Source organism: Daucus carota, chromosome 7, assembly GCF_001625215.2.
Source record: "Daucus carota subsp. sativus chromosome 7, DH1 v3.0, whole genome shotgun sequence".
Taxonomy (NCBI): domain Eukaryota; kingdom Viridiplantae; phylum Streptophyta; class Magnoliopsida; order Apiales; family Apiaceae; genus Daucus; species Daucus carota.
Window position 1 is genome coordinate 35,641,601 of NC_030387.2, and position 24,565 is coordinate 35,666,165.

At 33.6% G+C, this 24,565-nt stretch overlaps 2 protein-coding genes across 8 annotated transcripts; both read right to left on the reverse strand.

Annotated features, from left to right (window-relative positions):
• Window positions 1-5,520: 5,520 nt before the first annotated feature.
• On the reverse strand, window positions 5,521-11,802 carry LOC108196421 (uncharacterized). Of its 5 annotated transcripts, XR_010285613.1 has the most exons (5): window positions 11,423-11,802; window positions 10,973-11,338; window positions 7,923-10,575; window positions 7,503-7,639; window positions 5,521-5,801 (listed from the first exon to the last, which is right to left on the reverse strand). XR_010285613.1 is itself a non-coding variant. In XM_017363700.2 (3 exons), exons 1-2 carry the CDS (start codon window positions 11,666-11,668, stop codon window positions 10,982-10,984), a joined length of 603 nt encoding a protein of 200 aa, XP_017219189.1. In that variant the 5' UTR covers window positions 11,669-11,802; the 3' UTR covers window positions 5,521-5,801; window positions 10,973-10,981. The 5 variants fall into 5 exon arrangements, 3 of the variants coding, with proteins under 3 accessions (XP_017219189.1, XP_017219190.1, XP_063937427.1); XR_001801785.2 differs by lacking the exon at window positions 7,923-10,575; XM_017363700.2 differs by lacking the exons at window positions 7,503-7,639; window positions 7,923-10,575.
• A 6,664-nt stretch (window positions 11,803-18,466) lies between these two features.
• Window positions 18,467-23,592, reverse strand: LOC108196554 (uncharacterized). Of its 3 annotated transcripts, none has more exons than XM_064081564.1 (7): window positions 23,506-23,592; window positions 22,983-23,289; window positions 22,352-22,587; window positions 22,018-22,276; window positions 19,617-19,796; window positions 19,375-19,530; window positions 18,467-18,987 (listed from the first exon to the last, which is right to left on the reverse strand). In XM_064081564.1, exons 2-7 carry the CDS (start codon window positions 23,010-23,012, stop codon window positions 18,820-18,822), a joined length of 1,029 nt encoding a protein of 342 aa, XP_063937634.1. In that variant the 5' UTR covers window positions 23,013-23,289; window positions 23,506-23,592; the 3' UTR covers window positions 18,467-18,819. The 3 variants fall into 3 exon arrangements, with proteins under 3 accessions (XP_063937634.1, XP_017219368.1, XP_017219369.1); XM_017363879.2 differs by having other exon boundaries at window positions 23,402-23,540; XM_017363880.2 differs by lacking the exon at window positions 23,506-23,592 and adding an exon at window positions 23,419-23,436.
• Between the last annotated feature and the right edge of the window lie 973 nt (window positions 23,593-24,565).

A 24,565-nucleotide genomic window follows, 5' to 3' on the forward strand; every position in this document is an offset into this window, starting at 1 on the left:
ACGATAGTGTACAAATAGAATGTTTTCCAATCTCCTGAACAAAAAGTAGAAGAATTAAACTCCAATCTAAAAGCAGCAAAGTTAAAAACAACTGAGGTTTTCTAATGTTTATTATAATGCATGGTTTGTGAATTTACGCACTCTGATATTAGAGGAAACCGTGTAGAATTAAGAAAACTCTGCTAATTACCACCCTGCCCATTGTTTCTCAAAATACTAGATGAATAATCTTCTCTTTGTGTTTAATTGTTAAATATATGAATAATCTTTTTAATGACAGGAAAATAGTTTAATATAGTAGTTAAGCCGTTAAGGATAGTAATCAACCAATATATCAGCACTGACTGGGAGTTGGAACATACTTATCAAGTAGCCAGTAGCATCTGCGAACAAAATTGGGCTGGGCTATCTTCTCCATGTGCATAGTATGCATGAATTTTTTCGTGGACAGAGAAAAATAGAAGTTATTTGTGATGCAACTTGCAAGCAATATATATCCAGATACAAGTCCAAGAAAAAGAAACATATGCTTAATTAATAAGAAATGACTGTGGTTTTAATGAAAGGACTGCAAATAACTTGAAATAGTGACCTACATACAGAAAAGCTAGCATTTATAGCAACTTTATTTTCTATTTAATCAGTCAGTAACTTGATTTGTTAATGAATCCTTTCTGCAGTAAAAAAAAAAATCGAGGTTGTACCAAACTTTCTATCAAATTCCCTATACATGGAAAAAATAAAATCAAGTTGGACAAATTATTAATGAGAAACTTCCACAGACGAAAAAAGAAGGAAACAAGAGCAAATGTATGTGAATTAGAAGCAAAAAGAGAAGGAGATATTGCTCTTCATAAGAATTACAACTTGTAAATATTTGGCCTTAGCTAACAAGGGTAAAAAAAATATGAAAAATAAATTGCTGCGCATATATAGGAATTGAAGCAATGAATGTATAAGCATCAATGTAAATGGTGGCTTGAGCTTTTATAAATGGGAAAAAAGGGCGTAATTTATTTTCAGTACATGAAAAGTTACTGTTCGGAAAAAAAAATTCAACGCCAATATTAATTCACGAGTTTCCACTTTCCACATATGAAGGAACTCAAATACATAATCTGTACTCTGAGTGTATATTTTGATACGAGTATTGCTAGTTGCACATAATTGTGTACATAATTTTTGTATATAATGATGTGCCAAGTGATGTGATCGATTTTAATTGGGGTTGTTGATGTAAATGCAGAGGGCCTATTCCAATTAAAACCCACCTCATGTCATTATGTACATGTTTTTGTACACAATTATGTGCACCAAACATTTTTTTTTTAATATTGACAATAATAATGTGCGTCATCTGAATCTTGGATGTGCAAGAAAGGAGGTGGATAGGTAATTTTTGCCACTATATTCTTAATAAGATTCACATGAATAGGTACATTATCAAAATTCAGTCATTTGTTTATATAACTGACGTCCACCATTACTCATGAAATGTCAGTTATGGACTAAATATAACACATCAAGTAGTGAAAAGGTTGTCTCACTTTTAAGTGTTCATGAGCTTCTTTAACAGTCTTTTCATCTTTTTTCTTCTTCCAGCTATGCCCATCTTTTCGAAAGTTCCTGAGCATCTTGCGATCAAACAATACCATCATGCCACCTAATAAGTTTCAATATCAAACCGCATTGTGGTGTTTTGTAGATCAGTGATTAGAAATAAATACAAAACTATGACCGTGGCTTTAGATACAAGATTAGGATTGAAATAACCTATTCATCAGTAGTACTCTTGATAATTAGTTGTAAGGGCAAGATGAGTTCAATGTAAAATTAAAGTAAAAACTGAAACGGATGAATTTTATTCGCATGTTCCACCAGGACCACAATACGCCTAAATGCCTACTATTAGATATGCTAATAATTCATTTGTAACCCTCAATCTAGAGATTAATAATTCATAGGATTAACTTTTCAGATAATATGGATTTTATGTAGAAAGAGTTGCCCCTATTCAAGATCAAAGGAAATGTGGTAATTGAAAATTACTAATGTGTGTGTGTATATATATATATATATATATATATATATATATATATATATATATATATATATAATACATATATATATATATAATACATATATATATATATATAATACATATATATATATATATAATACATATATATATATATACATATATATATGTATTTCATTTTCATTTTTTTCCTAATCTTTTGTGTTTTTTATAGTTTGTTGCTGGGCACTTGTTTGTGCATATACCATTTCTGTCTCGATCGTTATGCTCCGACATGTGGAAGATGGTATCCCGGGATGCTTGCATGGGTGTTACTATATCGGTATTTTTCGCGCAAGAGCAGCTGAACAGGGTCCTATTGTATTATCCACAGTTTCATAATCCGGGAGACATGGATGATGAACTGGTTGCTATCCCCAGTGATCCAATGATTGGATTACACTACGACATAGGAGCAGCTTCCATTTGTTGGTTATCGCATGGACAGTGACGGATCTAGCTCCGAAAGTAAAGAGGATCGTATATAATATTTTGTAACAATGATTAATTGGAATAAACACGGGGAGAAAAATAATATTCATATTATATAATTTCTTACCGTTACACAAAATCATGTCCACTTTGATTAGAATGGTGGATACCAAAATGATAACATAGAAAACAAAAAATTAATATTCAGATTATGTAATATTTTACCGTTGCACGACATTATGTAATTATGTAAAATTAAGTACAAAAATTTAAGGACCCCTCTTGCACCTATCAAGCTGGAGGTGAAGAATTAGGAGATTGGTTTAATCCACTCCACAGGAGTAGGATTGTTTCGCCCTTTCAAGAGACACAGCTGGTCGCGTGTATAAATATCACTCGACGATTTGAGGCGTTTGATGGAGATGTAAGATATTTATAAGTAATTGAATACTTACTTCAGCAAAACAATTTTTTTTTCTTTTATAATACTCGTCCATTTTTAATTTTAAATGCAAATATGTTGATGTTATTCCAAAATTATCTTTATTGAAAGTTGTATAATAATCAACGGGAGAGAATGAGTTTACATTCATATATTTACTATGAGTGTAAGTGAAAAAAACATTATCTGAACACTGATTTCTTAATATTCATTATTTTTTCAAATAGAAATTGTATTATGGAAAGAAGGAAGTACTTAATAAAATCCAAATATTGTCTAGTTCAAACTTTTTTATGTGTTTTCTATGTGTTATTGTAGGGTATTTTTGAGGCATATCCTTGTGAGAAGATTACTGGTCGCTGTGATTGTTGTAGCCTTCAACTTTATAGAGGACTACTTTATTGTTCACAATACATGGTTAACAAAGTAGGGAAGACATGAATTTGCTAAGATACGGGCTAATCAGCTGTACCATTTCTCCCGACCAGTGGGAACAGTGTTTGGCATGACGGACCCTTATTCTGATTTTCCATGTAGTACTATTTTTCATTATTTTACATCTACTTTTATATTTTTTAGTTTGTTTACTGATAACGTAAAAAAAAAAATCATAACTCAAAATAGCTCAGTAATGTGCTTCATGATAGTTTAAAGTAGCTAAATTGTACAAATCATGTTATAATGTATATTAGACAATATGCTCTGATATTTTATTTTTTTTTGTGTTTTAGTGTAGGGTCCACTTGCTGATGATTAGGGCGCACTATGTGGAGATACTTTTTCAAGCTGGACTACACTTGGACGTTCATTTAAAAAACTTAAATATTTTTATGTGTGTAATTTCTTTTGTAATGCTTACCGCCACTCATCAGACTCAGTCCACGTTCCCAAACTAGCAGTGTCGATGAATAATGAGCCATTGAGCATATGCAACTGAGCATATGCAACTGCCGAGTTTTCTATTTTTTACTTTGATTGTATCACTAATTGACAAGCACTTAATAGTGCATTTGCTATTATATGTTGTTCGTACTTAATAGGACATTTGCTGAAGTAAGAGATTAAAAATTAGTTGAGATAAATTGCAGGAGAATAGTATATAAAAGCTTTTATTTGAGTTGGAAACCTACTATAAGTCTGTAACTGAGTAAAAAGCGGAGTACTTCTTAGATTTCCTGCGGAACATACGAAATTACAACAGAAACGAAAATCGAAACCAAATCACATAACTTGTTGCAAAGATTTCACTTGCTACATGATCAACTGAACATGTTGAAGTGGAGAGGTATGAATAGAGTTTTCAGATAAAATAGGAGCTTGGGAAACTTCCGAAACACGCTAATTATAGATGGCCGAAAGTTGCGATTTAAGCTTAAGCATGCCTATGCTTGTCTTAAAACAGGAATGATGTCAAGTTCTTGTTATCTTGTTGGACACTGCATGTTTTTGAACAAGAGAAAACAAAGAGTGTTAGTTCTGTGGGAACTAAGAGCATCTCCAAGAGCCTCCTAGTTGGCTCTTAAATATAATATAGACAATATGGCTCTTAGCAATTTAGTACAAAGTTAAGAGTGTAAACTCCAACAATACTTTCTCTATATCACTTCTTTATTTCATATTTTAGTCATATTGGGCCCCATTATAACAAAGTTAAGTGGAGGTTAATTGGAGGAAATGAATTCTTTTTTGTGAAAAAATAAGTTAAGAGCTAGGTTGTGGCTCTTAACTTTGAGGAGAGAGGAGAGAGAAATAAGAAGCTCTTAGTGATTTAAGAGTCACTAAATGTATCTTGGAGCAATCTTTTTTCTTATCCTCTTCAAATTTCAAGTTAAGAGCCTAAATAAAGAGCCTCTTGGAGATGCTCCAATATGACTGCTCGGCTGAGTTACCTTCCGGAAGGAACTCTTTTTCTTAGAGATAGACAGACAAATCTTTCTTAGGCTAGCAGAGCCCTAGAAGTTTGACAAATATGTTCTTGGTCCAAGGCTTATAGGTTTTTTTTAGTTTTGCTTTTCTAAGCCTCCATGTACTCAATATTGCTTGATGGTTGCTGCATGTCTTTGCATACATGATATAGCTTTTCTTCCATGTAGGGATGGCAAACAGGTTTAGTAAAAACCAAGCTCGACTCAGATTTTTTTTGCCTAACCGAACCTGATCCCGCTCTAAACCCAAATTACTAACCCAAACTCTTCGGGTTTCATTCGGATATGGGTTTAACTGAAACCCCAAAAAAAATTAGCTAAACATGACCTTTTGTTCATGTTTTCCTGAGCAAGTTCTTTTCTGTGAAAATTTGGTGTTTCCTTCAAATCGCTCAGAAAATTTTAATAACAGCGCACATAAATTTTAAACAATCATTCCCCTACGCAGTTTTATACAGTTAGTTTACTTATTCCTGAAAGCTAAAAAACTTGCGACTGAACTTCTCAGAAAGATCATTTGCACACAATTACATTGCTCAGGCCAAGGAGCATCTCGCTATCTGAGTGAATTGGACAATTAATCTGAGGGTTCTACAGCCCCTAGAGTACCACCTGCTACTGTCAGTAAGAAGTGGTTGCAAAGCTTCCAGTTATTTACTTTAACATAAAAAACCCGAAACACGGAAATAATAGCTAAACATAACAGAGCACACTTGGCAGTTGGCACAAGTTAAGTCGAAGGAAGTCTGAATCAAAATGGAAATGAAAGCAGCCGAAAATCATTTGGCTTATTTGTTGGTGTTTTAGTCTACTACAACATTCTAATTTCATAAATTAAAAAGAAACAAAGTAGCAGAATCCAGCCAGCATGTTAGCATTTTCCAATTTCTGCAAAGTTCCAAACATCCACAATCCATTCCATCATCTGCATAAAAATGAAACTGTATAAAACTTTAAATATTTTTGTCCTCGGCAGAAAACTAATAAAACAGCAATACAAAATTTGATATTCCAACTCGCAGAAAACTAAGAAGAAAGCATAAATCTTAACTGTTTTAATGTCCTCGAAATCGAAATTTAAAATAATCTTGGTCTTTTTAAATCCAAATTGCATAACATGCTATGTCAGCTGATATATAAATCCAATTATCCAACATAAGCACATCAGTCCAGTCATAAAACCATCAAGATGGGGGGGGGGGGGGGGGGGGGGGGGGTTTGCAATGATCCTTTATGTTAACCTGACCATCCAAAAGGATATCTAAATCTTCTGCACTTGCGATCTTATGCTCCGTTTGGTTGGGGAAATAAATAGAAACTTAACCATCTAACAAAAATTTTAATCAGAAAACATGCAAACTTGTATGCCCTGTATATTTCTTCTACAATTCTTACAGAGGAATGCAATTCAAAGGTGTAACATGACAATCATCAACCATCACTCCATCAGAGTACTCTTTTATATTACAATAAAATAAACAAGAACCTAGTTTGGATTATGGAATTTTATAGTGATTACTTTAAGAGTCAACAACATGCAGTTAACCCTCGACACTCAACAGCAATACAGCATATAGTTGCAAACTTTACATGCTTTTTGATATACTCGGGTCCTTTCAACATTTCACAAACATGTTCAATAATATGGCATTAACATGATTTGCAGTTGACTATATGGGAATCTCGCAACACAAAATTTTGGCTATTAAAATCTCGTAACATCTTTTAAAAGGATATCCAAAAGGATATCTAAATTTTCTATCAAAAACACCCCGAAAAACCAGGGAGTTGAGGGGTTCATCATGCTCCGTTTGTAGAATAAATAGAAACTTAACCATCTAACAAAAATTTTAATCAGAAAACATGCAAACTTGTATGCCCTGTATATTTCTTCTACAATTCTTACAGAGGAATGCAATTCAAAGGTGTAACATGACAATCATCAACCATCACTCCATCAGAGTACTCTTTTATATTACAATAAAATAAACAAGAACCTAGTTTGGATTATGGAATTTTATAGTGATTACTTTAAGAGTCAACAACATGCAGTTAACCCTCGACACTCAACAGCAATACAGCATATAGTTGCAAACTTTACATGCTTTTTGATATACTCGGGTCCTTTCAACATTTCACAAACATGTTCAATAATATGGCATTAACATGATTTGCAGTTGACTATATGGGAATCTCGCAACACAAAATTTTGGCTATTAAAATCTCGTAACATCTTTTAAAAGGATATCCAAAAGGATATCTAAATTTTCTATCAAAAACACCCCGAAAAACCAGGGAGTTGAGGGGTTCATCATGCTCTTGGGAAACAAATTATTTAGAAAATCAACTAAGAGGACTGTTTCATAGCTAGAAATTAGGATAAAACGACTGCTCTGATTTTAAAAAACTTTTCAACTTGTAAACTTTTCAATATACATCAGTGTGCACAAGTTCGAAAGCTTTCGTGGTGTGAGACTTATGTAATGGAGAAGGAAGAGTTTTGCTTTTACCAAGTTTGCAAGATGCACAATCAACAATGTCTTTATTTGGAGAATTCGAAACTTTATTCCCAAGCAAACCAGATTTAAGTAAAACATTAAGAACATGAGAATTTGGATGTCCTAACCTTTTATGCCACACTTGATTATTACATTCAACGGCATTATAAGAAACATAATTTGGCACTAGAGACGGTGATGGGAGCAAAGGAAAGAGACGTCCCACTTTAGGCCTCTTCGCGATCATCTTCCCGGACACTTGATCCTGCTCAAAACAACCAGAATTTGAAAATTGAACTGTACAATTGTTATCAACTAATTGGCCAACAGATATAAGATTAGCTGACAACTTTGGGGACACAAAAACGGTATTCAGAGAGGCTGAAATATCACCAACAGCAGTTATAGGTAAAGAGTTACCATCAGCGGTTTGAATATGAAGATCCCCTTTATATTTTTGAACATTATTTAGGGGTAATGTTGTGCTAGTCATGTGATTTGAAGCAGCGGAATCAAAATACCAAGGTGTATGAGCAGATTTTTGTTACCTGAAATTCCTAAAGTTGAAAATGCATTAACTATCATCTGCTGAATCATTCCAGGGGTAAGTGGTAACAGAAGACTGACCAAAATTAGAAGAATTTGAGGATCCGACTGAGACATTGTAGGCAGTTTGAGATTTCTTCGGAGGCCGGATTGGGCAATCTTTGATGATGTGCCCTGCTATCTTGCAATAATTGCAGAATTTTTAGTGCAATTAATAGCAACATGTCCAAATCCTTTGCAAATGTAGCATTGGAAGTTACTCACATCTCTTCCACCTCTATGCTTTACTTGGGCAGCGTATGCAACAGGAATTGGAGAAGAGTCCTGCGCCTTCTGATCGATGGAAGTTTGTGTCACGAGCCGTTGTTCTTCCCGAAAAAGCTCTCCTATGCAAGTATCAAGTGATGGAACTGGATTTCTGTTCATGAGGTTGGACCTGATTGGTTCAAAATCTCCCCGTAATTTCATTAAAAATTGGTCACGCTTGCTTGTCTTATGTACACTTTGGACAGCAGTCAGTCCTTCAGAAGGCACACTCTCATACACAATATCTGTATATTCACCCCATAAATTCTCAAAAGAAGAATAGAACTCTTAATTTGTCATGCTCCCTTGAGTAAGTTGCCCCAACTCAAGCTCTAATTGAAGACGTTGGGCTGCGTTGCTTTGGTTGTAAACTTTCTTCAAGTAACCCCACATATCTTTAGAAGTCTTGTAAGGCCTGAGATTGAGAATCATGGAGGGTTCCATACTCCCCAGTATCCAAGACATAATTTGAGCATCCTTCACCTTCCATTTCGCAAGTTGCTCCTTTTCTTTGGTGTCAGGTGCAACAATTGTTCCATCAACATAGCCCCATAATTCTTTTCCCTTGACAAGAATTTCAAATTGGAAAGACCAAGCAGAATAGTTCTTCCCATTAAATCAAACAAGGAAGTTATCATATCGCTCTAATGACATGATTTACGATGAAGCAAGAACCAGGAGATGAATTCCAAGAAAGATGAAAAAGAAAACACTATGATTTTGAATCTAGACAAGAAATACAAGCTGAGAATTCTGTTTAAAAAACCAGCTCTGATAGCATGACAGAAAATGCTTTTGATTCTAATAGTTTGTCATACAGACAAGCTCCTGTATTTATAGGTACAGCAGAGCTAGAGCTAATCAGACCTACAAATCAGCTAGCATATCCCTTCATATCTGCCTCTAAATCAGCCTACAGTATCCCCTAATATCAGCATATCATATCACAGAATATCCACCTAATATCAGCCTCTAATTAAGCCTAATACAGCTGCTGTATATGACAGATTTACCAGTAATACAACTATTACATATTACAACAGATTTACAGCTATCCTGGGTGATTATCTTGACAATTACTTGTTGTAATCAATAATCAGCGGGGGGCTGGCCTCACAAATTGGTATCTAAATAAAAAATTTGATATTCCAACTCGCAGAAAACTAAGAAGAAAGCATAAACTGTACCAATGTCCTCGAAATTTAAAATAATCTTGGTCTTTTTAAATCCAAATTGCATAACATGCTACGTCATCTGATATATGAATCCAGCATAAGGCTATACTGATATGTGCTAGTTTGCATGTGTAAATCCTTTAATGTTGCACAGCAGCCCAGTCATAAAACCATCAAGACAAAAAAGGAGGGGGGAGGGGGTTGCAATTTTCCTCCTGACCATCCAAAAGGATATCTAAATTTCCTGCACTTGCGATTTGATGCTCCGTTTGGTTGGGGAAATAAATAGAAACTTAACCATCTAACTAAAAAAATTTAATCAGAAAACATGCAAACTTGTATGCCCTGTATATTTCTTCTACAATTCTTACAGAGGAATGCAATTCAAAGGTATAACATGACAATTATCAACCATCAGAGTACTCTTTTATATTACAATAAAGCAAACAAGAACCTAGTTTGGATTATGGATTTTTATAGTGATTACTTTAAGAGTCAACAACATGCAGTTAACCCTCGACACTCAACAGCAATACAGCATATAGTTGCAAACTTTACGTGCTTTTTGGGATACTCGGGTCCTTTCCACATTTCACAAACATGTTCAATAATATGGCATTAACATGATCTGCAGTTGAGAATATGGGAATCTCGCAACACAAAATTTTGGCTATTAAAATCTCGTAACATCTTGTAAAATTGTTCCAAACACGGCGAAAAACCAGGGAGTTGAGGGGTTCATCATGCTTTTGGGAAACAAATTATTTAGAAAATCAACTGTAGGACTGTTTCACAGCTAGGAAATAGGATAAAAGGACTGCTCTGATTTTAAAAAATAAATAAATAAATAATTGAACTAACCGAAGCATCTGTAGAACTATAGTCAATATAGATAGTAACAGTGCAACATACAAAGCATGGTTTGTATTCAATATACAGCCGCACGTAAATGTATTTTAGCAACTTCTAAAGCAAAAAACTTTTCACCTGGCTAAACCATGATTTGAATTATTATGTAGAATTCATATGTGAAGGAAATCAAGGCATATCTTAAAAAAACAACCAATCTTATGCGTTGAAACCATATCAGAAACTCAAACCATCCAATCAGAGAAACAAAGACATAAGCTGTGTGTACTGTGTACACCATCACATGGCATGTTTTATCAGCATCCTACGCTCAATCTATACTCGGCAAATACAAAAAAAAAGAAGAAGAAAAGCATATGTTCAGGGTGATTGCTACCCCAATTCCCAACATGAATATATCAAAAATACATAACCACTAAGAAAGTTTAAGTCTTTGCAACAACCAGAAAAGTAAAGAGCCACACTGTAATAAGCGTCTATAACTACAAATTTTATATATATAAAAACAAAAAAATCTCCTGTCACTAGTTAAAGCTCAAGGTACACAATATAAAGGTAAAGGTATATATGAGAAAATATTAAGTGGCTGTGACGATAGTAGTAAACAAATATAAACGCAAACGTAAAATAATCAGAAATTTGTAAAGTACTAAACAAATATGAAGTCAAACATAAATAAAATCAAAAGAAAAAGGGATTACTTGTTGTAATTAATCATCAGCGTGGGCTGGCCTCACAAACTCGATAAATAAAGGCGGGGATACCCAATGGGGTTCCTCATACACCTTGGCTTGAAAAATCCGGGGAGGAGAATGAGGCACATTGGCTTGGAAAGTCAAATAGTACCAGTGGCCACAAGAAAAAGATCTCATTGCCTTGACGACAGTGACATTGGCAAACACTGTTTGGTGTGTGGAATTATATTGATCAATGGCAGAACGTGCTAAACCAGTCAATTTGTCTAACTCGTAATCAGTAATTGTGGTATCTGGTGGGCAGTAATATCTGGTAATGAAGCTACCAAAAAGCTTGCGAGACAGATAAGGATAATCGCCAACCTCAAAACCCTAATTCCAAAAAAAAAAGAGATAGAGGGTAAGAACAACAAAAAATAATAAGGGTTCCAAAAAAATAAAAACCAAGAAGAATACCTTAGTAGTATTGAGGTCGTTGGCGTACTGCTCCCACTCTACAAGACACTTTCTTTCCTCAAAGATGCGATTTTTTATGGTTTCGTTATCCAGGCTTCCCATGGTTTCCTTGACTCCCAGTAGGATCTTCTTCATCCTTTCATCTTCCTCTTGTTCGATCTCTTTATCTAACCAACTATGATCATAATCTTCCTTTTGGCGTGGTACCTCCCATGGCTCCAGGCTGAAATTGAAGACCTTTTTCATTGGTCGCACAGATAGATAATCCTTTGCTTGCTTACTTTACCCTTCTCCGACGCCCGGCCGGGATATTTAATATACGGTTGTTCTGTGCGCCGCAAAGCGCAGAACTTATAAGTTCTATTTTTAATCTTTTATAATTTGGATTAGGATTCTTCAAATTCTACTCCATATCCAGCTCTAATTATTTTTATTGATATTCATGTCCTCCTTTTCTCAATTTCATATTTGATAATTTTTCAAATTATTTTTAAAAATATTTATTATATAAAGAATAGAGTTTTTCATGTCTTTAAACATTTTTTTAATAAAATTTTTGGAACTTCGACTAAATCACGATTTTTGTTTTGTTATTTCTATTTTGCTTTTAGAGACTTTATAAAAATAGGAGTATAGTATACTACTATTTACCTAAAGACCACAAGTTCCATCCAAAATACTTTAACAATACGTATTGGAATTAAAAATACGAACATCAACACTAATTCAGGACGGCTAAAAATTACCCTAAAAACACAATTAAAATTAGGTGTGTAATATGCGTTTTAAAATAATTTTATATCATTATTTCATTTATCAACCTTTTTATCTTGTAAATTCCCTATGTAATAATATGCATGGTCAAATATTATTTTTAAAAATTGAGGATAAAATTAATTTTAACCTCTATAATGTCAGCAATCACATTTCTTTTTCCAAATATATATCATTCTGTTATATATTTTACAAAACCATAATAAATATTTAAAAATTTGAAATAAAGATTATTTAAGAAAAATATTAACCATAAATAAAAAATAATTGATATGATTTTCTATACATATTTTTTTATATAGAACACCTATTATAATAAATATGTCCATAAAATTAAAAAAATATTAATGATATGCAATAATAGAAATTTAAATACCAACCGCCGCTCAAAATTACTAGTTATTAGAGCACCCCCAGCGGGGGTCACTTTGCGCCTCGGGCCGTAAGAAATGGAACTGACGAGCTGATTTTTCATTATTTTGCATTGGTACTGAGAAGGAAAAAGTGGGCTGGACCGGCAAGGCGATCCCGAGCCACTTCCTGCATACACTCTTTATATATATATATTGTATTGTTTCACATGCATTTTATGAGTTTGAGTATGTGATAACAATGAACTAAATATATTATAAAATCAATTAAAGAGGGCCTACTGAAAGTGGTAAATGGGACTTGCATTGGAAGACAATATCTATCCTATTGATCAGGACAGTTTTTTCATACGTGGCATACAAATGACACTCAGAAATGACACTCAGAAAATGCAATTAATTCTTTGACTAAAGACTGATACAACATTCTGCAATCAATTAACAACGGACAAACTAGTTAATTAAACATAAAATTGACAAAATTAAGAAGGAATACATCAAGACTACTAGACTCTGCCTATAGTAGTTCTTCTTCTTCGATATCAGGGTGACATTCAAAGAAATGAACCCTGCCTTGAAAAGAAATGTCCATGCATAGTTGAAGACGCCTGCTAAATACCCTATCTCCATCCCTCTTCACACTTGCAATTTACTTACCATTCTAAAATAAGTTAAACGTAACTGCCTAAGCTATGTCATTAACAGCATTCGAAGCCGGTGCAACCTAATAAGGGAAGATGGCTTCTTGCTGCTTACCGTTTTAAACTTGATAAAATTAGCAACAGCAATAAAAACATATCCCAGAAGAGTTAGAAACGAAAAAATATGTATAATACTTTTAAAGTAAAATACCTTGTTTCCGTTCATAATCGAGCGCACGGTCCATATAAATTCTACTTATATAAAAAATAAAAATGAAAGTGGCTAGTCTAAGCAGTGAGCTTGCTCTCAAACCTCTAAAGTAGTCTTTCTCTCCAAGTTTCGGCATGCTCAACACCGATATGGATGTTGTGCAAACAATTATGACCATCATAAGAAGTTCCATCCAGTTCAGCTGTTACATTTTAAAAAAAATAAATTAGTGTTAATTATATAGATATGTGTGTGTAAATATTTTACGTAAGGCTCCACTGTCCTTGAAACCCAACCGTAGAACAGAGTTAGTTCCACACTGCCGCCATTTGTTCCGATTGAAATTATTTGATGTGCAGGCGGAGCTGGAGCTGATCTAGTTTCGAAAATAAGGGGGGTCGTATATAATATTTTGTAACAATGATTAATCGCTTTATGTTAACTATTTGAATGATTATGTTAAAATCAATCCTAAAATCGTTTTTATATTAGTAACTTTTTCAATACCAAAACGATAATACAGAAAACAAAAATTTAATATTCATATTATGTAATTATTTACCGTTGCACAACATAAATAAGTTATGTTTTAGAATGTTCAATACCAAAATAATAACACAGAAAACAAAATTTTAATAATCATATTATGTATGCCTTATTTTCAGAATGCAAACTTACGGAGGAAGACGTTACAGCTGTGCTAAATTGATCAATGATCTTGAGGTTGGACTTGGATTCAATGTCAAGGTCACTTTCAAGAAAAAGGCACATATGGGGATCTCTATTGGCACGACACTGTAATATTGTACGACATTGATCGACATAGAGTTTATCGTCTCCATGATCACATTAAATACCTAAAAGAGACTTTTATTTTATAGAATTCGTCTCTCGGAAGTTGATGAAGATGAAATCAATTGATAATGCACGAAGGTAGAAAGCGAGGAGGGAGGGCAAGACGGAGAGGAACAATGACACTGCATTCTGTTTCTGTTGGAGTACCCTATTCCGTTGAGCGAGTATCCTATAATTAAATAAAATTCATGTACTCATTTAGATGCTCAGCTTCAGTTATTTATTCATGAAATAAATTATTACGTAAGATAAAATACTTCGTAATTATAAAATGAAAATGTGACATGTGCATCGCACGGACATTCATGCTTTAAAGTCTGAATAGAGGATACTCCCTCCGTCCCATTTTATGTGACCTCATTTCCTTTTTGGGACGTCCCAAAAAGAATGAACTTACAATACTTACTATTTTTGAACACTACTTTTCACTATTACACCCACTACCTCTATATTTTATACTCTCTTTTTATTAAATAAACACTATTACACCCACTACTTTCCTCCACTATCTCAAATCTATTATTAAATATTGATGGATCCCACCACTTTACCCACTTTTCAACTACATTTACTACTTTTTTCTTAATCTCCGTGAAATGTCCATGCATAGTTGAAGACGCCTGCTAAATACCCTATCTCCATCCCTCTTCACACTTGCAATTTACTTACCATTCTAAAATAAGTTAAACGTAACTGCCTAAGCTATGTCATTAACAGCATTCGAAGCCGGTGCAACCTAATAAGGGAAGATGGCTTCTTGCTGCTTACCGTTTTAAACTTGATAAAATTAGCAACAGCAATAAAAACATATCCCAGAAGAGTTAGAAACGAAAAAATATGTATAATACTTTTAAAGTAAAATACCTTGTTTCCGTTCATAATCGAGCGCACGGTCCATATAAATTCTACTTATATAAAAAATAAAAATGAAAGTGGCTAGTCTAAGCAGTGAGCTTGCTCTCAAACCTCTAAAGTAGTCTTTCTCTCCAAGTTTCGGCATGCTCAACACCGATATGGATGTTGTGCAAACAATTATGACCATCATAAGAAGTTCCATCCAGTTCAGCTGTTACATTTTAAAAAAAATAAATTAGTGTTAATTATATAGATATGTGTGTGTAAATATTTTACGTAAGGCTCCACTGTCCTTGAAACCCAACCGTAGAACAGAGTTAGTTCCACACTGCCGCCATTTGTTCCGATTGAAATTATTTGATGTGCAGGCGGAGCTGGAGCTGATCTAGTTTCGAAAATAAGGGGGGTCGTATATAATATTTTGTAACAATGATTAATCGCTTTATGTTAACTATTTGAATGATTATGTTAAAATCAATCCTAAAATCGTTTTTATATTAGTAACTTTTTCAATACCAAAACGATAATACAGAAAACAAAAATTTAATATTCATATTATGTAATTATTTACCGTTGCACAACATAAATAAGTTATGTTTTAGAATGTTCAATACCAAAATAATAACACAGAAAACAAAATTTTAATAATCATATTATGTATGCCTTATTTTCAGAATGCAAACTTACGGAGGAAGACGTTACAGCTGTGCTAAATTGATCAATGATCTTGAGGTTGGACTTGGATTCAATGTCAAGGTCACTTTCAAGAAAAAGGCACATATGGGGATCTCTATTGGCACGACACTGTAATATTGTACGACATTGATCGACATAGAGTTTATCGTCTCCATGATCACATTAAATACCTAAAAGAGACTTTTATTTTATAGAATTCGTCTCTCGGAAGTTGATGAAGATGAAATCAATTGATAATGCACGAAGGTAGAAAGCGAGGAGGGAGGGCAAGACGGAGAGGAACAATGACACTGCATTCTGTTTCTGTTGGAGTACCCTATTCCGTTGAGCGAGTATCCTATAATTAAATAAAATTCATGTACTCATTTAGATGCTCAGCTTCAGTTATTTATTCATGAAATAAATTATTACGTAAGATAAAATACTTCGTAATTATAAAATGAAAATGTGACATGTGCATCGCACGGACATTCATGCTTTAAAGTCTGAATAGAGGATACTCCCTCCGTCCCATTTTATGTGACCTTATTTCCTTTTTGGGACGTCCCAAAAAGAATGAACTTACAATACTTACTATTTTTGAACACTACTTTTCACTATTACACCCACTACCTCTATATTTTATACTCTCTTTTTATTAAATAAACACTATTCCACCCACTACTTTCCTCCACTATCTCAAATCTATTATTAAATATTGATGGATCCCACCACTTTACCCACTTTTCAACTACATTTACTACTTTTTTCTTAATCTCCGTGAAAATCAAACCCGTTCACATAAATTGGGACGGAGGGAGTACATATTAAAACTCTTTCAATCATCCTGGAAATAAGAACTAAAGAAATATAAAGAACACCTTAAATTAATAAAGAATTATATATGAGAATAAATATTTTTAAAAAAACAAATATACATATAATAACTCGTTAAAAGAAAAAAATAAAATAAGGTCTAATTAAAAAAAAAATTAAATTACACTACTAGAAAAATTAGAATAGTAGACATCATCCTTTAACAACGGTTGTCTAATATAACGATGTAAAAAAATTAACCGACGTTGAATATATTTTTTCACATCAATTTTTAACTTGACCGTTGTCTAATCATATTTTTTCTAAACTAAAAAAAAGGGGAAATGGTTCCCCTCCTCTAAAAGAAAGACGGGGAATTTGTACTCAACCAAAAATTTAATCTTACCCAAAATCCCATCCCCGACCCCACCCCACTCTCGTCTCTCCTAACCTCTTAGCTCACTCCCTCTCACATCTCCTCTCTCCCGTCTCTCTCACCTCGTTCACCTCTCTTCCAACTCTCTCACACACACAAGCTATAATCCTCATTATTAATTGCAAGCCCTAACTTTGAGCAACACTGAATTGAGTAAGAACATACCATCTTCCTACAATTGCATGCAGCCCCCACCCCAACCCCCAAAATCGAACTTCAATACCGAAAAAAATATGCACCTGTAAAGTTGTCTTTTATTCGGTAGATCAACTGAAAATTTTGATCGGATGAAATAGAGCATTAACCCATTAAAAATTTAACGAGGACTAACAGAGTAGTTTATTTGAAAGTTTTTAATAGTACAATTAGTTGATTGAAAACTTTTTTGTCTCGATAAGTCAAGTGAAAGTTTTGATCCAGTGGAGTGATGAAATAGAGAAATTAACCCCAAACATAAACATAATTAAACTATATTAAAGGAAGTGGTAGAAAATCATTTTTGGGATAAGTTATCTTGACAATATTCATACATTTTGTTGAACTTTGAAGACTTGGATTGGAAAGTAATAGCAAGTTTGATACTTCAGAGTAAAATGATAACTTTCCGATGATAAACAGATTAAAACGTTTGCATTTTTACCTAGAGTCTCTTATGGAATTCAAGTTTAGTCGTTAAAATTTATGCGTTAGAATTCGTGTTAGTTGGAAATCTAGGCGAGGTCGAATGATTCGTGAAAATATTTTTAGAAAAAATTGTAAGACTCATTTAATATTTTAAAATTCAAAATTATAAAATTATGATAAATAAATAAATCTAAATCAACCACGAAGCAATTATGTTATGTTAAAATATCACTCTATTCATGTCTGTAAATTTTAATTATTTGTAATGTGACAAGACCGATGCATATCTATAAAAAAAAATTGCAAAGGCATATTTATAAATTTTAATTATTAAATAGTATATAATTAATTTGATCATCTAGTTCAACTTTGGTCGATGAAAGTCAGAATATAAGAAATAAATTATTATATCCATGGATCAGGATCATTTGATTAATTTTATTTTTCAGAAATAAGAGACCAATTCTGGATAAAAACATATAAAATTATATTTCTTTTTAAATTAAACTCCTATTTTTTATATGAAATACTTTTTTAATATTTATATTCAAAAAAATATTTTTTTTAAAAAAAAGGAATTGTTCTTTAAAAGATTGGTTGCCACATTACATTTCTAAATTTCCAGATATGTAAAAGTTAAATATTCATATATATTGAGTTGAAATTTAATGAATCAAGCTCAAGTCAAATATTTAATCGAGAACAAAATTTGTTCCAACTTGAACTCGATAAGAAACCGAATTACTTCCATGTATGATGTATACCATTAGCAATAGACAAAAATGATAGACGTAAAATTCATCACCATTGCATGTAAATAACAGGAACTGGCCTTGCAACGTTCTAATGTTAGTATCTACAGACTACAGCCTATTAATCTACCGTAATGAGAAACAAATAAACTGATCAAACAAAGACACATTTGGACTAGAAATAAAGGAAAAACTAAAACTTGCCATCCACAGTGATGCTGAGGAGGCCTGTATCTACGTTAGCTTTCTCCCCGGTAAGAATCAGTTGAAGTACTCCTTCGAGTATTACTACGTTAAGATTGCGTGAAAAAGAAAAGCCTCCTAAAGCAATCCCACCTCTCTGCTAGGCAACCAATATATTGCATAATGGAGAGGTTAGGAGCGGCTTTAATAGTCGATACTTAGAAAGCTCTCATAAGTCGTGCCCCCAAGCGTCTTGTTGACATCATCCCAGTTCTCAATGTGTTCCCACAATGGTCCTCTGTGTATCTTAACCTGGTGGCTTGTCAAGTTCATTCGAGGCAGTCCTAGAAACTTCTGAACTTCGTCCAGTTTCTGCATTTTCACACAAAATTAGAGGTCGAGGAGTTTGATTTCAAAAGATTGGAGGCAGCAATCTATGACTACTAGTAAATCAGAAGGCATGAAACAAAGGGTATGCATAATATTATTCTTATTATTTAATTACTTATACAGTAGAGAAATAAGTCCGGTTATTAAACACAAGAGAAAAAATGACGAGAAAATACTCTGAATACTTGTGTTATATATGGAAGCTGGAAAAATGTCTGACAGACTTGAAATTATATACAAAACTACAGACTAGAGAATCTATTGGAGGAAACGCTCAACTTTCACAAGAAACGGTTTTCTATACAATTCTTTTATAATTTTAAACTTGAACGTATAGAGATAAAGTTTCACGTATTACTTATTACTTACAGTGCTGTTCTTGATTAAATCCTCGTAGTACAAGATAATATGCCGAGTGCTGTTAAAGTACTCTATCGCCTTAGTAACTGTGGATTCCATTTGTTTTAAATCGTTAATCAAAGTTTTAGAATTGATGGTTGGTCTGTATCTTGAAAGTGTATCAGCCTGCAAGAATAAATTATCAAAATCATCAATATTATTATAAACTGAGCGGGGGAGGGAGGGGGGGAGAGAGGGAGGGAGGGAGAGACCTCTTCAAACGAATGCACATGTGACTTGTGGGTGCCATTCAATAACTTAGCATGCCTGTCATATGAATTTGCGAGCATCGAGACCATTCGACGCAATGTATTTCTTCGGAAAAGAAGTATTACCGATACACCCTTGCTGTTGAAGTACTCAACAATTTCTTTATGATTCTCCAACAAGCCCTGCACCAACCATGATAAGTTCTATATAAATCAATAGGCATTTCTCATAAAGGTATGATCGTTAAATTAGAGCAATATCATAAGGTTGTGTATATGAAACCAACAACCTGACTAACTTTTTCCTCGCACAAGGCAACATGTAAATAAAAAAATATTCCTCTCATATCATCTTCCAAGTTTATTGCTTAAAAATGAATGGATTTCAGTTCATGTGAATATCATCAAGGTTTTATGACTAGGGTCAACATATCATCTTACCTCCACTTACATACCTTCACAATGTGATCTGACTTGGTAAAAGAGTCAATTTTATGGACAACAGATGAAACTAATTGGTCAGGGTAAGTGGTTTACATTATTAGCGAATAGGTTGAATATGGATTACACGCTAAATTGATGGTGGAAAAGTCACATGTAGATCTCATACAAGGAAAAGGAAGAAATATTATTAATTCATACAGCCGGTTATTGCCCAGAGCTATATATTATTTCTTCAACCAACTGACTCCCAGACCCCCTGAAAACAAAGGAAGCCACTTGATCAACTGTGACTAGATGAGGTAAGTTGCTCATCTGCCAGGCTGGGTCAGGTTTAAGACACTATATATTAAGCCAGCCGGTAAATACAGCCTGCTTTTAGCTAATTCACAGTACCAGGGACCTGTAGACACAAAATATAAAGATGCATGTGTAATTGTGTTTGTGCATTTCATACATGAATTACATAAGATTTTGAGCGGTGATAACACCAAACGCATCAAATTAGTGTTTCCATATTATAGTTGCAGCTACAAACACATGAGGTGTTTACAGGTTCTGATAGTGGTAAATAGAAAATTCACAAATGGATATTTGAGATTTAAGACACACAGAGAGAGAAAGAGAAAATCTGACATGTCATTAACTATTGGGAAACTCGGTCTGAAAGGAAATTATTAGGCAAAGTGGAGAGTAATTAATTGTCTAACCCACCAGAGAAACCCCAAATAACCTATTATACCTGTATCACGCCTATATTTCTTTTCATTCTGGTGTCATGGTAAAAAATTGCAATCGCATCACCCTGTTAGCCAACATTTTCTCCCATGGCACAGAAATTCAAATAGGTTTTATTTTTGTGTTCCACAGGGTCAGCCAACTGTAAATAACTGGTGGCTAATCTGCAACTATGTTATCAAGCACTCTAGATACTAAAAGAAGAAGAGGATGTTAACAGAATTGACAGGGGAAATTAAAAAAATATGTCACACTTAGTTCTCACAAATATCAAATTAATTATTTCAAATTGCGAACTGGGCATATTTCTGTTACATTGTACATAACACCAGTTCGTCCCAATTATAGATCAAGTTAACAATAATAATTCGAGCTGTAGTAGTATAAGTTATGGATTGGTCCCCTGTGTGACTAAAATGTGCACCTGTACTAACAGCCTGTCCCCTTACGGACATTAATTCATGGTATAAATATTAGACCCAGATGACCAAATTGACGCTTCTTATTTAAAGCCCACACTCGAACTCATGTTGAGCTTCATAGTGAGCGGGAGTAAGGAGTAAAATATACATGTTAACATCTTAGACCACATAAAAAGTTTGGCCGCGTAAGAATTTACTAAAATCACCGCTTGAGATAGAGTCCTAAGGATATTGCTTATATAGTTGTATAATATATAGACAGTAGCCAGCGTGAAACCTACCCCAAATTGGTGTTTATCCAGGTTTATCAGCATGAGTTCTATCCTCTAAATATTTAATATTTTTGTAATCTAGGTTATTGTATAGACTGAATTCTGAAATTACTGAGATAGCAACCCTTTCCTTCGTAAGAAAGGGAATTAAAGAAGAAAAGAAAATTAAAACAGATGAACCGGTCGTAAGGTAACAGTGCAGGTACAATGACAAAGGTGTGCAGTATTTGGCTTCAGTAAAGGCCACGAGGACACTTGTTTAACTTTTTGCTAACTGAAAGCTTCTACATTCTACATAGTCAAAGACTAGCATACACAGTCTCAACAGAATATACTCGTAAAACTAATAAACAAGAAGATTGTCATGTAATGCATTAAAGGGATAGAAGCATTTGATAAATTTAATATACTATGTAAAGAACCTAATGTACAGTGATGGTAGTAAGCAGCCACAATGCAGATATGCTATATGCAATACAACAGACACCCACATAAGAGAAATTTTAAAATTATTTAACATAAACTAGGTACCTGATTTAGCATCCATTTGAAGCCAATGGCAGCTGAACACTGATTCTTGGAAGCACTGGTAAACCAGTCCAAATTGTAGACTCTGTCCAGAGTTTTCACAATAGAAGAAAAATTATCCCTTCTTTCTTTATGGGAGAATATTTCTCCATTGGAACTTACATTAATATGACTATTTAGAAGTGTCTCAAACCATCCAGTTCCAGATCTCTGTGATGATAGAATCGCAAATAACCGTACAGGATTACAAGCACACTCCGCCCTAATAATACACAAAATAGTTGATGAGAAAAGCTTGTATGAGAAATTCAATTTAAAACAAGCACTTTTAACTTACCTGCAAAAGGTTTTGGGTCTTGGGTAAGTCAAGAAGGGAAGTTGAGGGTGATTGAACACATCATCTTGACAAGGCCTCACAATGACTTCAAAATTTACAAATTTAGATTTGTTGTGGTTGTTTATCTGTTGAAGACAGAACGAGCAGATGAAAACACTGCAAATCATCGCCACAAGCAAGACTATCATCCTTAAGAATATCGGAGACTTTTTGGGAGGCTTAATGATAAGTGTATCCTGTTAATGAAAAACACTAAGAATTAGGGCCACATATCATACAAACCAGAAGAAGCTACAAAAGGGCATGATGTAAACTAATTAATCACTTCTCGGTTGCATTCAACTATGAAGTAACTCAATTAAAGCCATGGCAACAAACACAACCTAAAAGGTACAAGATATAACCAACTCTGGACCAAATCACAATGAATACAATATTAATAGGCACACATTTCTGGTATCACTAAAACCTACCCAACCCAGACCAGAATACACACACTAAAACTCAGGTAGCTAAAAAGTGCTGAAGAACATCAATTTAAAAAACCCAAAAACACAATAAAAGTAGTAAAGGTAAAGACTTTAAGCCAAAAGAATGTAACAGAAGTGGAAAAACAACAGAAAGCTCTGACCTTGTTGTAGAAACAGATGTATTCAGCCATACTGAATCCAAGAAGACCAAGAAATGAAGATGGGTTGTTTCTTTCTCTTTTCTCTTTTGCAGGAACAGTTCAAACTGTCTTGAACCTTAAACCCCTCTTCTTGTGGTGTCAAAATTTATCAGTATTCAACTCTGCCAGCTCCAAATGCCTCTAAAACAAGAAAGAAACTCAGAACCAGTAGCCTCTCTCTCTCCCTCTCTTTCTCTCTGGAGTGTAGTCAGGTGTGGAGCTGTGTGTTTCTTGGGCTAATTCTCACAGCTGGGAAGCATTAAGCACTCTGCAAATATTGTCTAAAATTCAATACTCATACAATAATGTAAAAATAGCAAGTACAAATAAGTGTAATAGTATTCTCGTTTATAGCAAGTAAAGTGATGGAATCATAGTACATGTAAAATATACACACAGCTAAGTGAGATCCATTTGGTCTCATTTAAATGGCCTTATCATATATATCTGTAAAATAAACAACTAGGCAGGATAAATGTGATGCCTGGTGAAGCGTTCAAACTTGAAACCTCCCCAAAAAAGCTTGATAAAGACAACAGAGATTAATAATAACACTTTAATAATCTGCTCTGTACATTTGTGTTTCTGTTACTTTTATACTGCAATATGAGGCTTTAATAATAACTTATGCCTATTATTGTATTAAATTAAATGAACACATTAATTTACTTATTTTTGGAAGTATGTGGATTAATTGAATTTGGTGTTGAATTGAAAAAAAAAAACTGAAATTTCTATAAATCATTTCTGGTTGAAAAAAATTGTTACACCGTATGAATTGTTGGTTTTTATTTATGAGTAAATTTGTCACGTGCTATAAAAAATTGAAATGATATGAATAGTATCATTTCTATTTTTTGTGAGGATAAATGAATCTTACTATATTTAACCTATTTGTGTGGTTCTTTTATTCAACTTTAGTAAATCAGGTAGTGTGACTGATCTCCTCTTAACAAAAATAACAAACAAAAACTTTGTTTGAATCTCAGCTTTTGTAATTATCTTCTGTTGCTTGCTGATAAATACAATGCCAAATTTCGGCCAGGAAAGTAGCTTCGCAAAACAAGAATATACACTCACAGAAAGTTAGAAACCCAGAGAGGATGATAATCACGGTTGCAAATATGTAATAATACTTTTTAACACGGTAGAATCGAGGACGAGAAATAATCGGTGGCTCTATCGGTTCAAAATTTATAAAATTTATATCAGAATTTTTAAATAAATCAAAAAAATTTAATCAACTTGGAATGTGATCATCAAATCAATGAAATTTTTTGAAAATATAACATAGGGATATTTAAAATGATTTTTGAACGTATTTAGCTCAAAAGACAGCATATGGGTGTTTAAATGATGCATGCATTATCATCACACTTGCTACCATGATTTGCAATTACAATAAAAAAAAATATATTGCGCCGATTTAATTAATAGCAATTTATTTTGAACACGCTAGTGCTGTTCATCACAGTTCAACTTTCATGCTTCGATGTACACACGTAATTGCAGTATTAGTAAAAATAGTTGATCGCATCTTAACT